The sequence below is a fragment of the Poecilia mexicana genome, unplaced genomic scaffold, assembly GCF_051168715.1.
Source record: "Poecilia mexicana isolate PSO_F unplaced genomic scaffold, ASM5116871v1 scaffold_3, whole genome shotgun sequence".
Lineage (NCBI taxonomy): Eukaryota > Metazoa > Chordata > Actinopteri > Cyprinodontiformes > Poeciliidae > Poecilia > Poecilia mexicana.
The window spans coordinates 8509762-8522328 of record NW_028263372.1 but is presented as its reverse complement, the minus strand read 5'-3'; the positions used below and the strand labels follow the sequence as shown (position 1 = coordinate 8522328).

Sequence of the window (12567 nt, the reverse complement as noted above, 5' to 3'; positions counted from 1 at the left end):
GCAGAAAAGGGAAGATAGTCACACAAGTCTTAACCGAAAACTGAAAAAGTTATTTTCTTTATTGTCCCATATTAGAATTTTTTTTTCATCATTTCCTCGAGCAGTTCCACGAACAGAGCGTAGTGAGAAGTTTATGTCGGATCCGTACCGTTCGTCTCCAATGTCTTCACAATCATTGGGGATACTCGCATAGAGAAAGTTTGGATTATTCAAGCAAAAGAACATGTAATGTGGTGCGCACATTTACAGGCAACATCCGAGGTCTTTGACCTCTGTATTCGCCCCAGTTTGGGTATTTAAAAACTCATGACGTAGCAAATAAGAAATGCTAAAAGCAAAAAAGTTGAGCTGTATCCAAAAACGTGTTGAAAATACATTTGCCAGCAGAAAACGTAGGAGAAATCTTTCAAGCTGAATCTGTTGCCTGCTTCTTGATATTTCACAAAATAAGTTAAAATAAGTTTCATTAAAAAAACTTATTAGTGTTACATAGATAATATATAAGGCTTGTAGCAAGATTAGCTTAGTACAAAGTTCAAAACCAGGAGGAAACAGCTGCTTAGTCTTTTTTTTTTTACCAATTGCTAATAAATGTGCTAAGCTAACTGCATCCCTGCTTAGGCCAAGTTGCACATGAGGTAAAAGAACATCTTGAGGAACCTCACTTATAAAACCTGAAGAAAGCTGTTAGTTTAACCTAACAGAGAATGAAAACAGAAAGCAGCAAAATGTATCCCTTCCTCCAATTTTCACATTTTTCACTAAGCTAACTTGCTAATGTACACTGCACACATTTAAGAAAAATATTGATATTGACAAATGTTGATAGATATTACACCGCAAGTATCCAATTCAACACAGAGACAAGAAAAAGCGCAAACCACTGCAAATCTAGCATTTTCTGTTTCCAATCTGTATGCTAAGCTAGCTAACTGCCAGCTAACAGCCATTAAACTATAAATGTGATGTGGCTGAAGCATTCATGTTGGCTAATTCAGTTCAAGGAGACCACGTATTTTTGTTTTAAATATAAAACCAACTAATTTCTTTATGTCAAAAAAGTAAACTTTTAACATACTTCTTACACATCACATGATTCGGATTAGTCATGGTATTAGTGCTGGTATCGAGGTCAACCAAGGTTTCGAAAAAGTTTCAGTTTCACAATCTTCCATACCTTTTAAAATGTTTAAGGTTCTTTATTAAAGAAAGTGCTGGAGTGACCAGAATTTTTTCTGGTTACGTCAAGCATAGAGTGTAGCGCTCCTCTTCCCCCACCTCTTGCTTGCACACTGCCACGGAGCTGGCTTGAAAAGGCTCTTGTACTTTCCTCATGCTTACAAGAAAGACAAATTCGGCTGAATATTTATTTTTTCCGATTATGAAAAGCGTTTACAAAATCCTGCCTTTGTAACTAAAGGGAGTTCCATCCATCACTCGTAGGCTGTCGTAAAACTACAGTAGAGTCGTACATGTCTGTCGAGTAGCTAACCTGAGGCTAGCTAACCAAACACATATCCTGACTTATTAACCAGCTTGTTATGCAATGTTCTCTTGTAAGCTACAACTAAATTCTGAGGCTGTTTATTCCAGCCTTCAGCTGAAGATGGTGCATCACAAAGCAGCAATAAATAAATATCAAACATAATTATGCTAACAACAATCAACATCATGAGAATGAGAAACCAGTGACAGGATGTGAGAATAAAACTAACCAGGTAAGTAATAACTGTCTTTTTGCATTGATTGAGTAATGATTAAAATAACGGTTCACCTTTTCAATAAATAAACAGAAGCAATAAATATCTCCACCTTCATTCCTAAATGTGGCAGACTGGGACCAAATGTTAAAAATTACCGTAAAATATTATCTTGTAGGAGAGGGAGGGGAAGAAGTTTGTCGATAGGCTTCCACGGCTCACAGTCAGTAGCGGTGTGTAATGGCTCTGGGTAGCAACACGAAGCTGTTTTGGCTTGCTCAGTAGATTTTTTTTTTTTTTTTATGTGTTGGCCTAAGCAGGTTGATCAGAGTTGTTCAAATACTCAGTGAGCTTCACAAAGAAATTAACAACATACATTGCTGGTTTTATTCACATCAGGATAGAGTAGTAAGCAGTCAGAATATGAACTGTCAGTGAAAAGGAAAGGTCTCAGACACATTAGAAGGACACTTGATTGGAGAAATATCTGGTCTTCCCCCACCGAGAGCTTTCCGTGTTTCATGGCACTTCCCTCCCTGAGTCTTCACCTTCCTCGCTGTGTGGAACCTGCTGAGTCAGCTTGCTCCTTCTCTGTTCACCTCACTCCTTTCCTCACTTGGCACGTCCACAGAAAAATGGCCGTCAAATTCGTCTTCTTCCACTAACGGAGGCACGCTCTCAGAGGGTGACGACACCGCTGAACCCTGAGGGTGACGTCGCTCTGACTGCGTCGAGGAGCTGCTCTCCAGCACAGGAGGAGACACAGGGGAAAACGGCCCCACGGGCGAGTAGCGTTTCAAGGAAACGCCCTTCAGGTTAATTGCGAGTTCCAGAACCAGTTTCTTTGATGGTCGGCGGTGGAAGGGGGGAGCAGCAGCCGCCTGAGGGGCTGCTGGGTCTGACAGGGGAACCCCGCCGACGGGCGACGGTGCCTCAGAGTCAGAACTGTTCACAGAGTGCGGGGACAGTGGCGACGCGGGGCTCTCGGGCGCGCTGGCCTGGAGGTCGACTACAGCTGAACATGAGCCTCCGTCTTCAGACGCGTCTCGCGCAGCAGCAGCGGCCAGGGACCCCTCCTCCCTCACGGTGTTGTAGCTGTGGAGCCCCAGCGTGACCTGCGCGGGTTCGGCAGGATCCAGCAGGGTGGCGTGGCCCCTGGCTCGACCAGTGGGGCGGACCAGTCGGCTCCACAGCTGGCCGAGGCGCCGGCGGGAGGAAGAAGAGAAGGAGCGGCGGGTCGAGTGACGCCTGATCTGCCTGCGCATCGCCAGCCGCAGGTTCTGGAGCATCGACACCTGAATGCAGGGAGGAACGGAAATAAAGGTTATGTCTTGTGCTGTGTCACCGTACATTTCCACGACACAGACCCCATATGGTGTTACCTGGGTGGGGTTGTAGGCTGGGAAATCCTCCACCGGGGGGATGAGACCCTGGGCTATCAGCTGGCCGTAGGAAGGGGGGGCTTCTCTCTGAACAAACTCTGCCTCCATGCGAGTCATCTGAGTCTCAAACGCTCTGCAATTAGAGCAACAGTGAGAAACGAGACGACCTGTTTTATATTTAATTAATTATCATTTTTTATTTCCACCAGCTCCAGTTAAAAGTATTAGACTCAATCAGGTATTCCTGTGTATTCTGCCAAGAAAAAAAAACCATGTTGTACTAACAAAAAATAAATAAAGACAAAAGCTAAATCAACACTGATGCTGTTCCTTGCATAAGTATTAATTCTCTTTGACCTTTTCTTCACTTTGGTTCATTACAACCACATAGGTCAGGATAGGTTTGTTGAAATGTTATGTGTCAAAAAGAAGGATCAATGATGAAATGCTTTAACACATAAAATGATATGTTGCATGCATACAGTCCATGCAGTGGTGATCTCAAATGGGGGTCATGTCCCTCTCCTGAAACACTGGCTCCCCCAGAGAATCAGGTCAAAAAAAGTCTTCTTCAATGAAAACATAAATTTAAAACCCAATAAACAAATAATAAACAAATAAATAATAACAAACAAAAGCAAATAATAATAATGGTAGAAAAACAAACCATCGTGCAAATGGAAATTATTGAGGTAGTTTTAATTTATCACGCATTAGTAAATTTACTGCTAAGGATTGCGATATCCCTCACCTGTACTCTCGGTTCCTCAGTGAGTGCAGCTTGAGGGCGCAGCCGAGAGCGATGACCAGCAACAGGCTGCAGACCAGGCTGCCGATCAGCGCCGCCGTGATCACCTTGCGGGGCACGGCGGCCAGGCAGTCCCTCTCGTCGCTGCCGTCCAGGCAGTCCTCCTGGCCGTCGCAGCGCCACGTCTCGAAGATGCACAGGTTGGTGCCACAGTGGAAGTTTCCGGGTTGGCAGTCGTAGCAGTTCTTCTCGTCCGAGCCATCCGGACACCTCTTCTGGTTGTTGCAGCGCTCGGACGCCGCGTAGCACGCGCCGCTGCCTCCCTCGCACGGAAACTCCCCGTCCGGGCACGCGGCGCAGGCCTCCTCATCGCGGCCCGACGGGCAGTGCCAGTACCCGTCGCAGCGCTGGTGGTCGGAGTAGCAGCCCTGCTCGCTGCCGCACGGGTGCTCTCCGGGGAAACAGTAACCTTTGACCTATGAGGCGGAGGAAAGGATACGACATCAAATAAATGTATAGGCTTTGCTTGGCTACACAGAAACAAGTCGTCATGACATAGGAGTGTGGCATAGGAGTGGTGATAAAGATGGACTGGATACAGATATATATGTATATAAATTTATTTAATAACTTAATAGATTATACTCTGCAAGTTATTTTTAAAATGCATAATAGTATTTTACTAACACGTGCAAAAAAGATTTACTAAGAAAGATAAAGTATAAGATTATGATTTGGGAGAATCAGAGATTTAAAAAACAACTAAACAAACAAACAAATCTAATTATGGTTAGTTTCTAAGGGTATAGCACATTGACTTTTGAGAGGAAGGGGTAGAATACATAAGATTTATTTTTTCTCATTTTTAGTTGAAACTTTTGTTTCAATCAACATGTTATATGTCCATTTTAAACTATAAAGGAATGAAATAAATAAATAAATAATAAATTTATTTAGTTGGGAGAAAGGGGTCATGGCCCCCACTAGTCACCCTCTTAGGGGCGCCACTGTGTCATGGAGCTTAGGAACGTCGAAGCACCTGATAGGTGGCGTTAAAGCCTCGCCCGGGGCTGTGAGGCTGCGCCATGTACAGGACACTCATCTGGCCCCGGCTGGACTCCAGCAGCGCCGGCCGCCGGTTGTTGTGATGCGACAGCACCTGCAAGAGATGCTCCGCCCGCTGCAGCAGGCCGTCGTAAACGTGGAGGGAATCCCCAGGCCCCAGCTGCAGGTCCAGCTGCAGCATGATGGGCTTGGGGTCCTGGGTGTCCAGCAGCCAGGAGCACCTCAGCTCGGTCACGGAGCTCCGGTCGGTGTGGAAGAAGTCCGGCGAGGCAAAGGAGCCGTAAAAGTTCCTCAGCCGCTTGCCGCAGGTGGTGTCCGGACAACGCAACTCGTCGCTCCCGTCGCGACAGTCTCGATCCCCGTTGCAGCGGAGCGCCGCGGGCAGGCAGCGGGTGGTCTGGGCCTCGGTGCACGGCAGGGAGCCTGGGGGGCAGAGGCTGGGGAGGGGCTCGGTGGGAGGCGGGAAGCAGCCGTGTTCGTCTGTGGCGTCGCCGCATTCGTCCTGGCCGTTGCATTTCCAGGAGCGAGGGAGGCACTTCCCGTTCCCGCACAGGAACTCGTCTGACTGGCAGCTGCTCTGACCGAGGTGACCTGCAGAGGGCAGAAACCCAGGCAGAGTCCAGCTGTGTGTAAAAACCAGACCGCTGTTCTACACTTAGCTTCATACGGACCGTCTGGGCTCTCTGGCTGCCTCCTGGAGACGTCGATTCTGTTCAGTTTTACATTTTACCCAAAACCCAAGGTTTGGGCATGAAATATGTAGGACGCGAGTTCGACGTTATAAAGTTGATCAGAAATAGCCTTTGTTGTAAATAAACATTCTCCACTGACTGAGCACCTTTGTTCACTTCCTCCGCTGCCATTGCTAAAACTACAGGTCAGGCAGACTCTACAATTCTAAAACAGAAAATCGACATTGTCATTGACAACTTCTGATTCTGTTTGCTGATTGGTTCGGTAGGAAAAAAAATACTGGATGGAATCCAAGTAAACGAGAGGAATCCCAGACTGTCTATGAAGTGAGATTTTAATCTAGCGGGATTCAACAGGAAGGCAGTGACCAGGTCAGTGTGTAGTTCAGTGTCAGTATGAATCCAGTCGCTCTGTGAAGGTTTCAGCGGGTCAGAGGTAAACAACATGCAGAATAATTACAAACTTCTTGCCAATTTCTATATATCAAATATATCACTCAAATTCACTAGGGCTTAAACGATTAATCAGATTAATCGTGATGAATTGATTATTGAAATAATCGTCAACTAATTCAGTAACTAATGAATCGTTAACTTGAGCATAAACACAAAAAAGGCCACTTGAAACCAGAACTAGTGAAGTGGCAGATTTAGCTTCACCTGATTGAAATTCTGTAGAAAAAAAAATTATAAAAAAAACTATTGAGCACATTTTGCTATTCAAATATTAATAGATTAACAAAAATAAAAATGTATCCTTTGCTAAAAATGATCAACTATACACTAAAAAAAATTATGTTATTAAATTTTTTACTTGATTAATTGATTAGTCATCAGAATGATTGATAGATTAATCGATTGCTCAAATAATCTTTAGTTGCAGCCCTGAAAGGCACGTCATGACGTTAAATATAGAAAAACATGCAATAATATCCTTTGAGTTTACACTCACTCTTTGCTAGTGTATCACATAAAATCCCAATGAAACACATTTAAGTGTCTGTTGTCATGTCTGGCTGTGAAGTGAAATATTTTGTGGAGTATGAATATCTTTTTTGCAAACTGGAGCGCAGAGAAAGTGTTCCCTTCTCACCTCTGATGTAGGAGAGACGGAAGCCCTGCGCCTGGCCCGCGCTGTTGCTCCCAGAGTGAAAGTAGAGCCAAACGCGCCCCCTGGTGGAAATAAAAGGAGGGGGCAGCACGGAACCGCAGAGCCTGGACTCTCCGCTGCGCGTCGGCGTCATCAGCAGCCAGTCCGCCGAGCATCCTCCCGACTCCATGAGGTCAAAGTTACGGAAGCTGGAGCCCAGGACGGATTGTGTTGGTTTTTTTTTTTTGTTTGTTTTTTTGTTTTTTTGTTTTTGCTGGGAGAAATGAAATGTTACTGCGCATGTGCAGCAGGGACCCTACCTGATGGTAATCACTTCCCCTGGACTCCCCTGGATGTGCCAGCTGCAGTTGAGGCCAGGCGGGTAATTTAGGGGCCAGGCCGGGCTGTAGAGGACCCCCCTCCGCTCTGTGTGGACCTCCACCTGCTCTGTGCAGGCCGCTGCAACACACCAAAACACTGAACCATTACCATAAGCAGGAAATCATAATATAATATATATTACATGGTGCTATTTCCCTCACATAAATGCATTTGAAAATGAATTGTAAAATACATTTTCTTATTAAGCAAAATGTCCTGCATGTGTTCTAATTTCAAATTTAAAATATATGATAAGGATTAATACAAACTAGCACAAATACAGAAAAAATTGCATTTGAAACTGTCCTGATTCAATAATTTTATAGTTTATCATCAAATATAATTAATAAAACCCTAAACTATTATTTTTAATTTGCCATTTATCTGTGACTGCTGTTTACCCCGTCTATGCTTTACATATATTTCTTTTAAAAATATCTATATTTTTGTTAAAATACACATTTTAGTCCCTGTATCTGCATCTTATGCTTTAAGATATATAACATACAAGTCAAAGTCTGATCAGTAAATAGATTTAAAGTTCTAATTTTAAGTAGATTTACTGAAAAAATAAATTCAATGACACTCTTAATGTGCTCAGCTGTGCCTACAAATATTTGAAACTAAATCTTTTCACGTTTTAAAAACCAACATGACAGATTTTGGGGACTACTGATCGCTACTAATGCTGCAAAAAAACCCAACAAAAAACTAAAAAAAAAAAAAACTCAAAATGTTATCAAGTATTTTTGTTGTTTCTAGTGAAAACATCTCAGTACACTTTAAAAAAAGGACAAAACTGACTTACACAGAACTTTTCAACAAGATATAGCAGCTTGCTCTAAATCATTTCTTAATATTGATTTTTAAAAAAAGTAGTAGTTTCACTGGCAGATTATTTCTCCTGTAGCAGGAAAAATGTCTTGCAAGTGAAATAATATGCAACATTTTTAATCAATATTAAAGAATTGTTTACTTGTCTTATTTACACTGGAAATTAAATCAAAAACACTTGGTAAGATTTATTCATTTATCTTTTGCAGTGAATGTAGATTGAAAGAGATCCAGAAGGAGTTAAATTGGCAACCAAGGCAACGGCATCTCTGTAGCCGTGGTGCCGTTGCTCCAGGGAGCAACTCCCCCGTCAGAGTGAGGCGGTGAAGTTTCAGCAGCCTCACTCAGGGATCCTGATGCTTCTGCAACAAACAGACGCCTCAGATTCAACCCGCTTTTCCTGAAAACCTCCCTCAGTTAGGTTTTCAGGGTAAGGGTTAGGGTCACTACCCACTACTTTAAAATCAACTTCTGTTTTTCTTCAAAGTCAGACGGTGAAACATCTGGTGCGGCACACAGAGCTGATGTTGGCAGATTTAAAAACTAATCCAGCTAAAAGCTTCTGAGCCACAACTCGAGATGTTGATTGGAGAATATATATGTCTGCGATAAAAAACACCCAGAGATGGACTCGGTTCTGCCGAGGGTGTGTGAGCTTGTTTTTTTAAGGCTTTCACACTTTATCAGTGAATCAGCAGCAGAGTGAAGCTAGAGGAGTCTCTGTGTGTGTGTGTGTGTGTGTGTGTGTGTGTGTGTGTGTGTGTGTGCGTGTGTGTGTGTGTGTGTGTGTGTGTGTGGGGTCATTAAAAGCTAAGTGATGGATATCGACTAACACGACGTGTCTGGACGCGCATCGAGCAGGGCTGCAGAATGTGTTCTGTTGCCACAGCAACCCTGGACTCCTGCTCCCTCCGTTCACTCCATGTTGGCGGCGGCGGCGCCAAACGCCTCACACTGACCGACCGACCTGCAGAGCAGCGGAGGGAGGAGGATTTGGAGCTCGCTTTGCGACGGCCTAGTCAAAGTCCAGACAGGAAGCGGGAATGAAACGCTGCGACTGGATCGTAACAGAGCTGTGTAGATATGAATCAAGCGAAAGCTTCTGAACTGTTTTATGTACAGTACCTGATGTTCTTGTTTTTATGCAGTTTTAAGATAAAATAAAGAGGAAAGATGTTTTATGTTTGAACATGAGAAAAAAATTATAAACTTTGATTTAAATTCTCATATTCTTCAAAACCTAAAAGTATCGCACAATTAAAAAAAAAAAAAAATTTTAGCACTGAAGTACAGTTTGTTGTTTTCAAGAAAATAAAATAACAAACATACAAACATTTTTTCTTTTTAATGTTTTATTTTATTTTTATTTGCATTTGTCACCAGAGAGCCTCAGGGTGGAAGTGTTTTTATTTTTCATAATTCAGTCACACTGTTTCCTCCTTTAACAATCCAACACAGCAATGATCAGGAAGTAGCACACACTCATAATCAGCATAAATATATTACAGTTTGGTGATATTAAGCCACTCCAAAAAAAAAATGGTTGGTTTACTGGCATAAACCTGGATTTTAATCACAACAGGGACGGAGTCAGGAGAAAACTGAGCCCAACACCCAAAACAACTATACTAGCTGTGAGGCATAGTGGTGGCTGCATCATGCTCAGGGTCAAACTGGTTTCGGATTTGATAAAGCAGGGTGATTATACTGGCCAGTCGCAGTTCCAACTTAGCGATTTTGTTACAGTATTTAGTGACTGCTCAGACAAGAATAAGAACATAAAAACCTCAGCGAAAATTGGCTTTTTAAGGAAACAAAATCAGACGGTGAAACATCTGGTGCGGCACACAGAGCAGATGTTGGCAGATTTAAAAACTGCACACCAACTCTCTTGAAACTTTAACTGTGCTTAAAAAAACAATCTGTGTGTTTATATTTGATTATTTAATCCAAAAATAGATCAGTACTTCTTAGTTTTAATCATGAATTCCAGCTGTGTCCTTTAATTTCAGTTTTAACCATCATTAAAATGCCATAAATGAAGCCGATCATGATGAGTGTCTGCTGTCTTCTGTCTGCAACTAGGAAGGTGTGTGAATCACTTATCTCAGTCACACACAGACCTCTAAAGAGCGTGTGTTGCAGCTTCAGCATCAACTCTATGGTCATTCCATTAAGGTGCAGAGACACAGAGACGGGAGGAGGAGGAGGAGGAAGAGCGGGGCTGCAGAGAGAGGCAGTGATGTAATGCTGATAGCAGCATCACGTTTGTGAAAGAGCATCCATGTTTCTACACTCGCCCTGATCATTTAGCCACCACAGATCAATGCTCTCGGCAGGATGATTGACACTGCTTCCTCCTGCAGATCACAACATGGAAACCTCTGAAGGCTCTGCACCGTGTCGGCGGCAGGAACACCGCTGCCCCGGGTTTATTCAGGTTTATTCAGGTGTGATTAATAAGAAACGCATCAGAAGCGGGTTCATTAAGCCTCCATGAATGGAAGGAACACGGGTATAAAAACGGGGGGTCTGAGCTGATGGATGGATGGATGGAGGGAGGGAGGGAGGGAAGGAAAGAGGGAGGGATTGTTGTTTTCTCACCTGCACAGAGCGGGGCGCAGCGGCACAACAGCAGTCCGATCAGCGGCAGCAGCAGCAGCGGCGGTGGCGGCGGAGGCGGGGGCGGCGGCTGTGTCGTCCCCATGGTCCGCTCAGGATCCGGGGCTCCGCATCTGGGACGCAGCGAGGCTCCAGCATCTGCTGTCAGCTCCGACACGCCGCCGGCCGCTCCGCGCTGGGAACGTGCATTGTGTCCTTTGCAGTCGGAGCAAAGCAGGGAAAGAAAGACAGACTGCGCAAGTCACGCGGCTTCCGGTTCGACTCTTCAAAATAAAAGCAACACTGGAGGGGAAAAAATATATATATTTCAACTTTTCAAATTAAGAGGCTGAATCATGGTGCTCTAACACTGATGAACTATTGTGCGGTGTCTGCTGATTTATTTTAATTTAACTTTAAAGATACGTAATTAAACTTTCAAAAGCCTTTTAACTTTTCCACATTTGTTCACTTTTTCTTTTTACTGTGTTCGATAAATCGTAATATTTACAGTGTATAAACAGCTGTTACTTTTAATTTTTATTTTTCTACTTTTTTTAGTTTTACATGATGGTATAAAATACTTAAAACACTTTAAAGTTTGTTGTTGTAATATGACAAACGTGTGAAAGGTCAATAAATGTTCATACTTTTGGAAGGCACTGTATCTATGCTATGAATGCATTGATTTATGTGATCATTTATTGAAAATAACTTTAGTTCACGAATAAAGTGTGTACTTACATTTTTTTAAAGCAACAGCGTTTTAAAATTCTAAAAATAAATTCATGCTCATTTAAATCGAGTAAAACTGATGTGAACTATTTGTGACAAATATGAAGATTTTCTAAAAACATCAAGTCAAAAATATAGCTATAAAATGTTTATGTTTATTGAGCTCCCCATTAGCATCAACAGCATAAAAAACATATTAAAAAACAACATTAAAAAAGGCATTCCGTTTACAAATAAATCATATTAATGTTGTTTCACATCAACAACGATTTATTTTGAAAAAGAATAAATCTCTATGTAAGTGGTCTTTTGTCCCAATTAATGTGAGATTTAAATATTAAATATGTGAACTTAATTAAAAAAGAAGAGTTTTTTTTACTGCTCTGGAGTTCTTATTTGTAATTTTCTTTGTAAACTTTCTTTGCTCTTTGCACAACCAAAGTTTTTCAAAGGATGATCACTGAACCTGATGCCTTTTTTAACAGCATAAGATTTCAAAGATATATTTATATATAACTACTTATTGAGAAGTGCAATAAGAAGGGCCAACTAAAATTAACTAACCTTCATCATCTGATGAAGGGCGGATTCATATTGACAGTTTTGGCCCTCTCTACTTCCCCTACTGGTATTTAAAGGTTTAAAGGCATGTAGTTTTTTTAGTCCTCCAGACGATGGCGCTGTTTGCCACTGCCTATTAAAAGTAGTCCAGTCTGGTTCAGCACATATTTGATCACAATAATCTTTCGCAAATCAGCACGTTATCCACATACACCGGCCACCTGACCCGCCAACACTCAAACCTGTTGATTCTGCCTTCCGCAGCAACAAGTAACAGACATCTTTTACATAAGGTGTGTAAGGCACATTTCTTGGATTATCTTTCTGCAAAATCTACAAACTATGGTCCTTTTGAAATATATTTAAATTATTTTAGCATTTTCTTTGTATTTTTAAAGGATGTAGAAAGGTAAAATAAAAGCTCTCAGCACCTTAAAATGGAAATTAAAACAAAAGGCACCGCTGGGATTCGAACCCAGGATCTCCTGTTTACTAGACAGGCGCTTTAACCAACTAAGCCACGGCGCCGCTGATGTCACGATAGGGAACAGGCCTTATAAGGAGTATAGTCAAATAAATATTAAGTGTCCTGTTCATAATTGTTAAGTTTGTCTTATATTAGAGACTTAAACACTTGCTTTTGAAATAATTTTTTTCCACAGCAAATAGTTAGTAGCCATGTAAAGTGTGAGATCATTCAGCTTATGAAAAATGGGTGGTCCTCGAGGATGAAGGCAGCAAATATTCTTCATGTTGGTTTTACTGCACATTATGCTCT

The 12567-nt window shown here is 42.3% G+C and overlaps 1 protein-coding gene and 1 non-coding gene across 2 annotated transcripts; both read right to left on the bottom strand.

Annotated features, from left to right (window-relative positions):
* Window positions 1–2064: 2064 nt before the first annotated feature.
* Window positions 2065–10714, bottom strand: lrp3 (low density lipoprotein receptor-related protein 3). Its single transcript, XM_014983732.2, has 7 exons — window positions 10497–10714; window positions 6998–7136; window positions 6681–6886; window positions 4870–5486; window positions 3834–4306; window positions 3083–3215; window positions 2065–2995 (listed from the first exon to the last, which is right to left on the bottom strand). Exons 1-7 carry the CDS (start codon window positions 10597–10599, stop codon window positions 2276–2278), a joined length of 2391 nt encoding a protein of 796 aa, XP_014839218.2. The 5' UTR covers window positions 10600–10714; the 3' UTR covers window positions 2065–2275.
* A 1529-nt stretch (window positions 10715–12243) lies between these two features.
* Window positions 12244–12317, bottom strand: trnat-agu (transfer RNA threonine (anticodon AGU)). The gene has a single exon. It is a non-coding gene; the product is annotated as a tRNA-Thr (tRNA).
* Window positions 12318–12567: the final 250 nt, after the last annotated feature.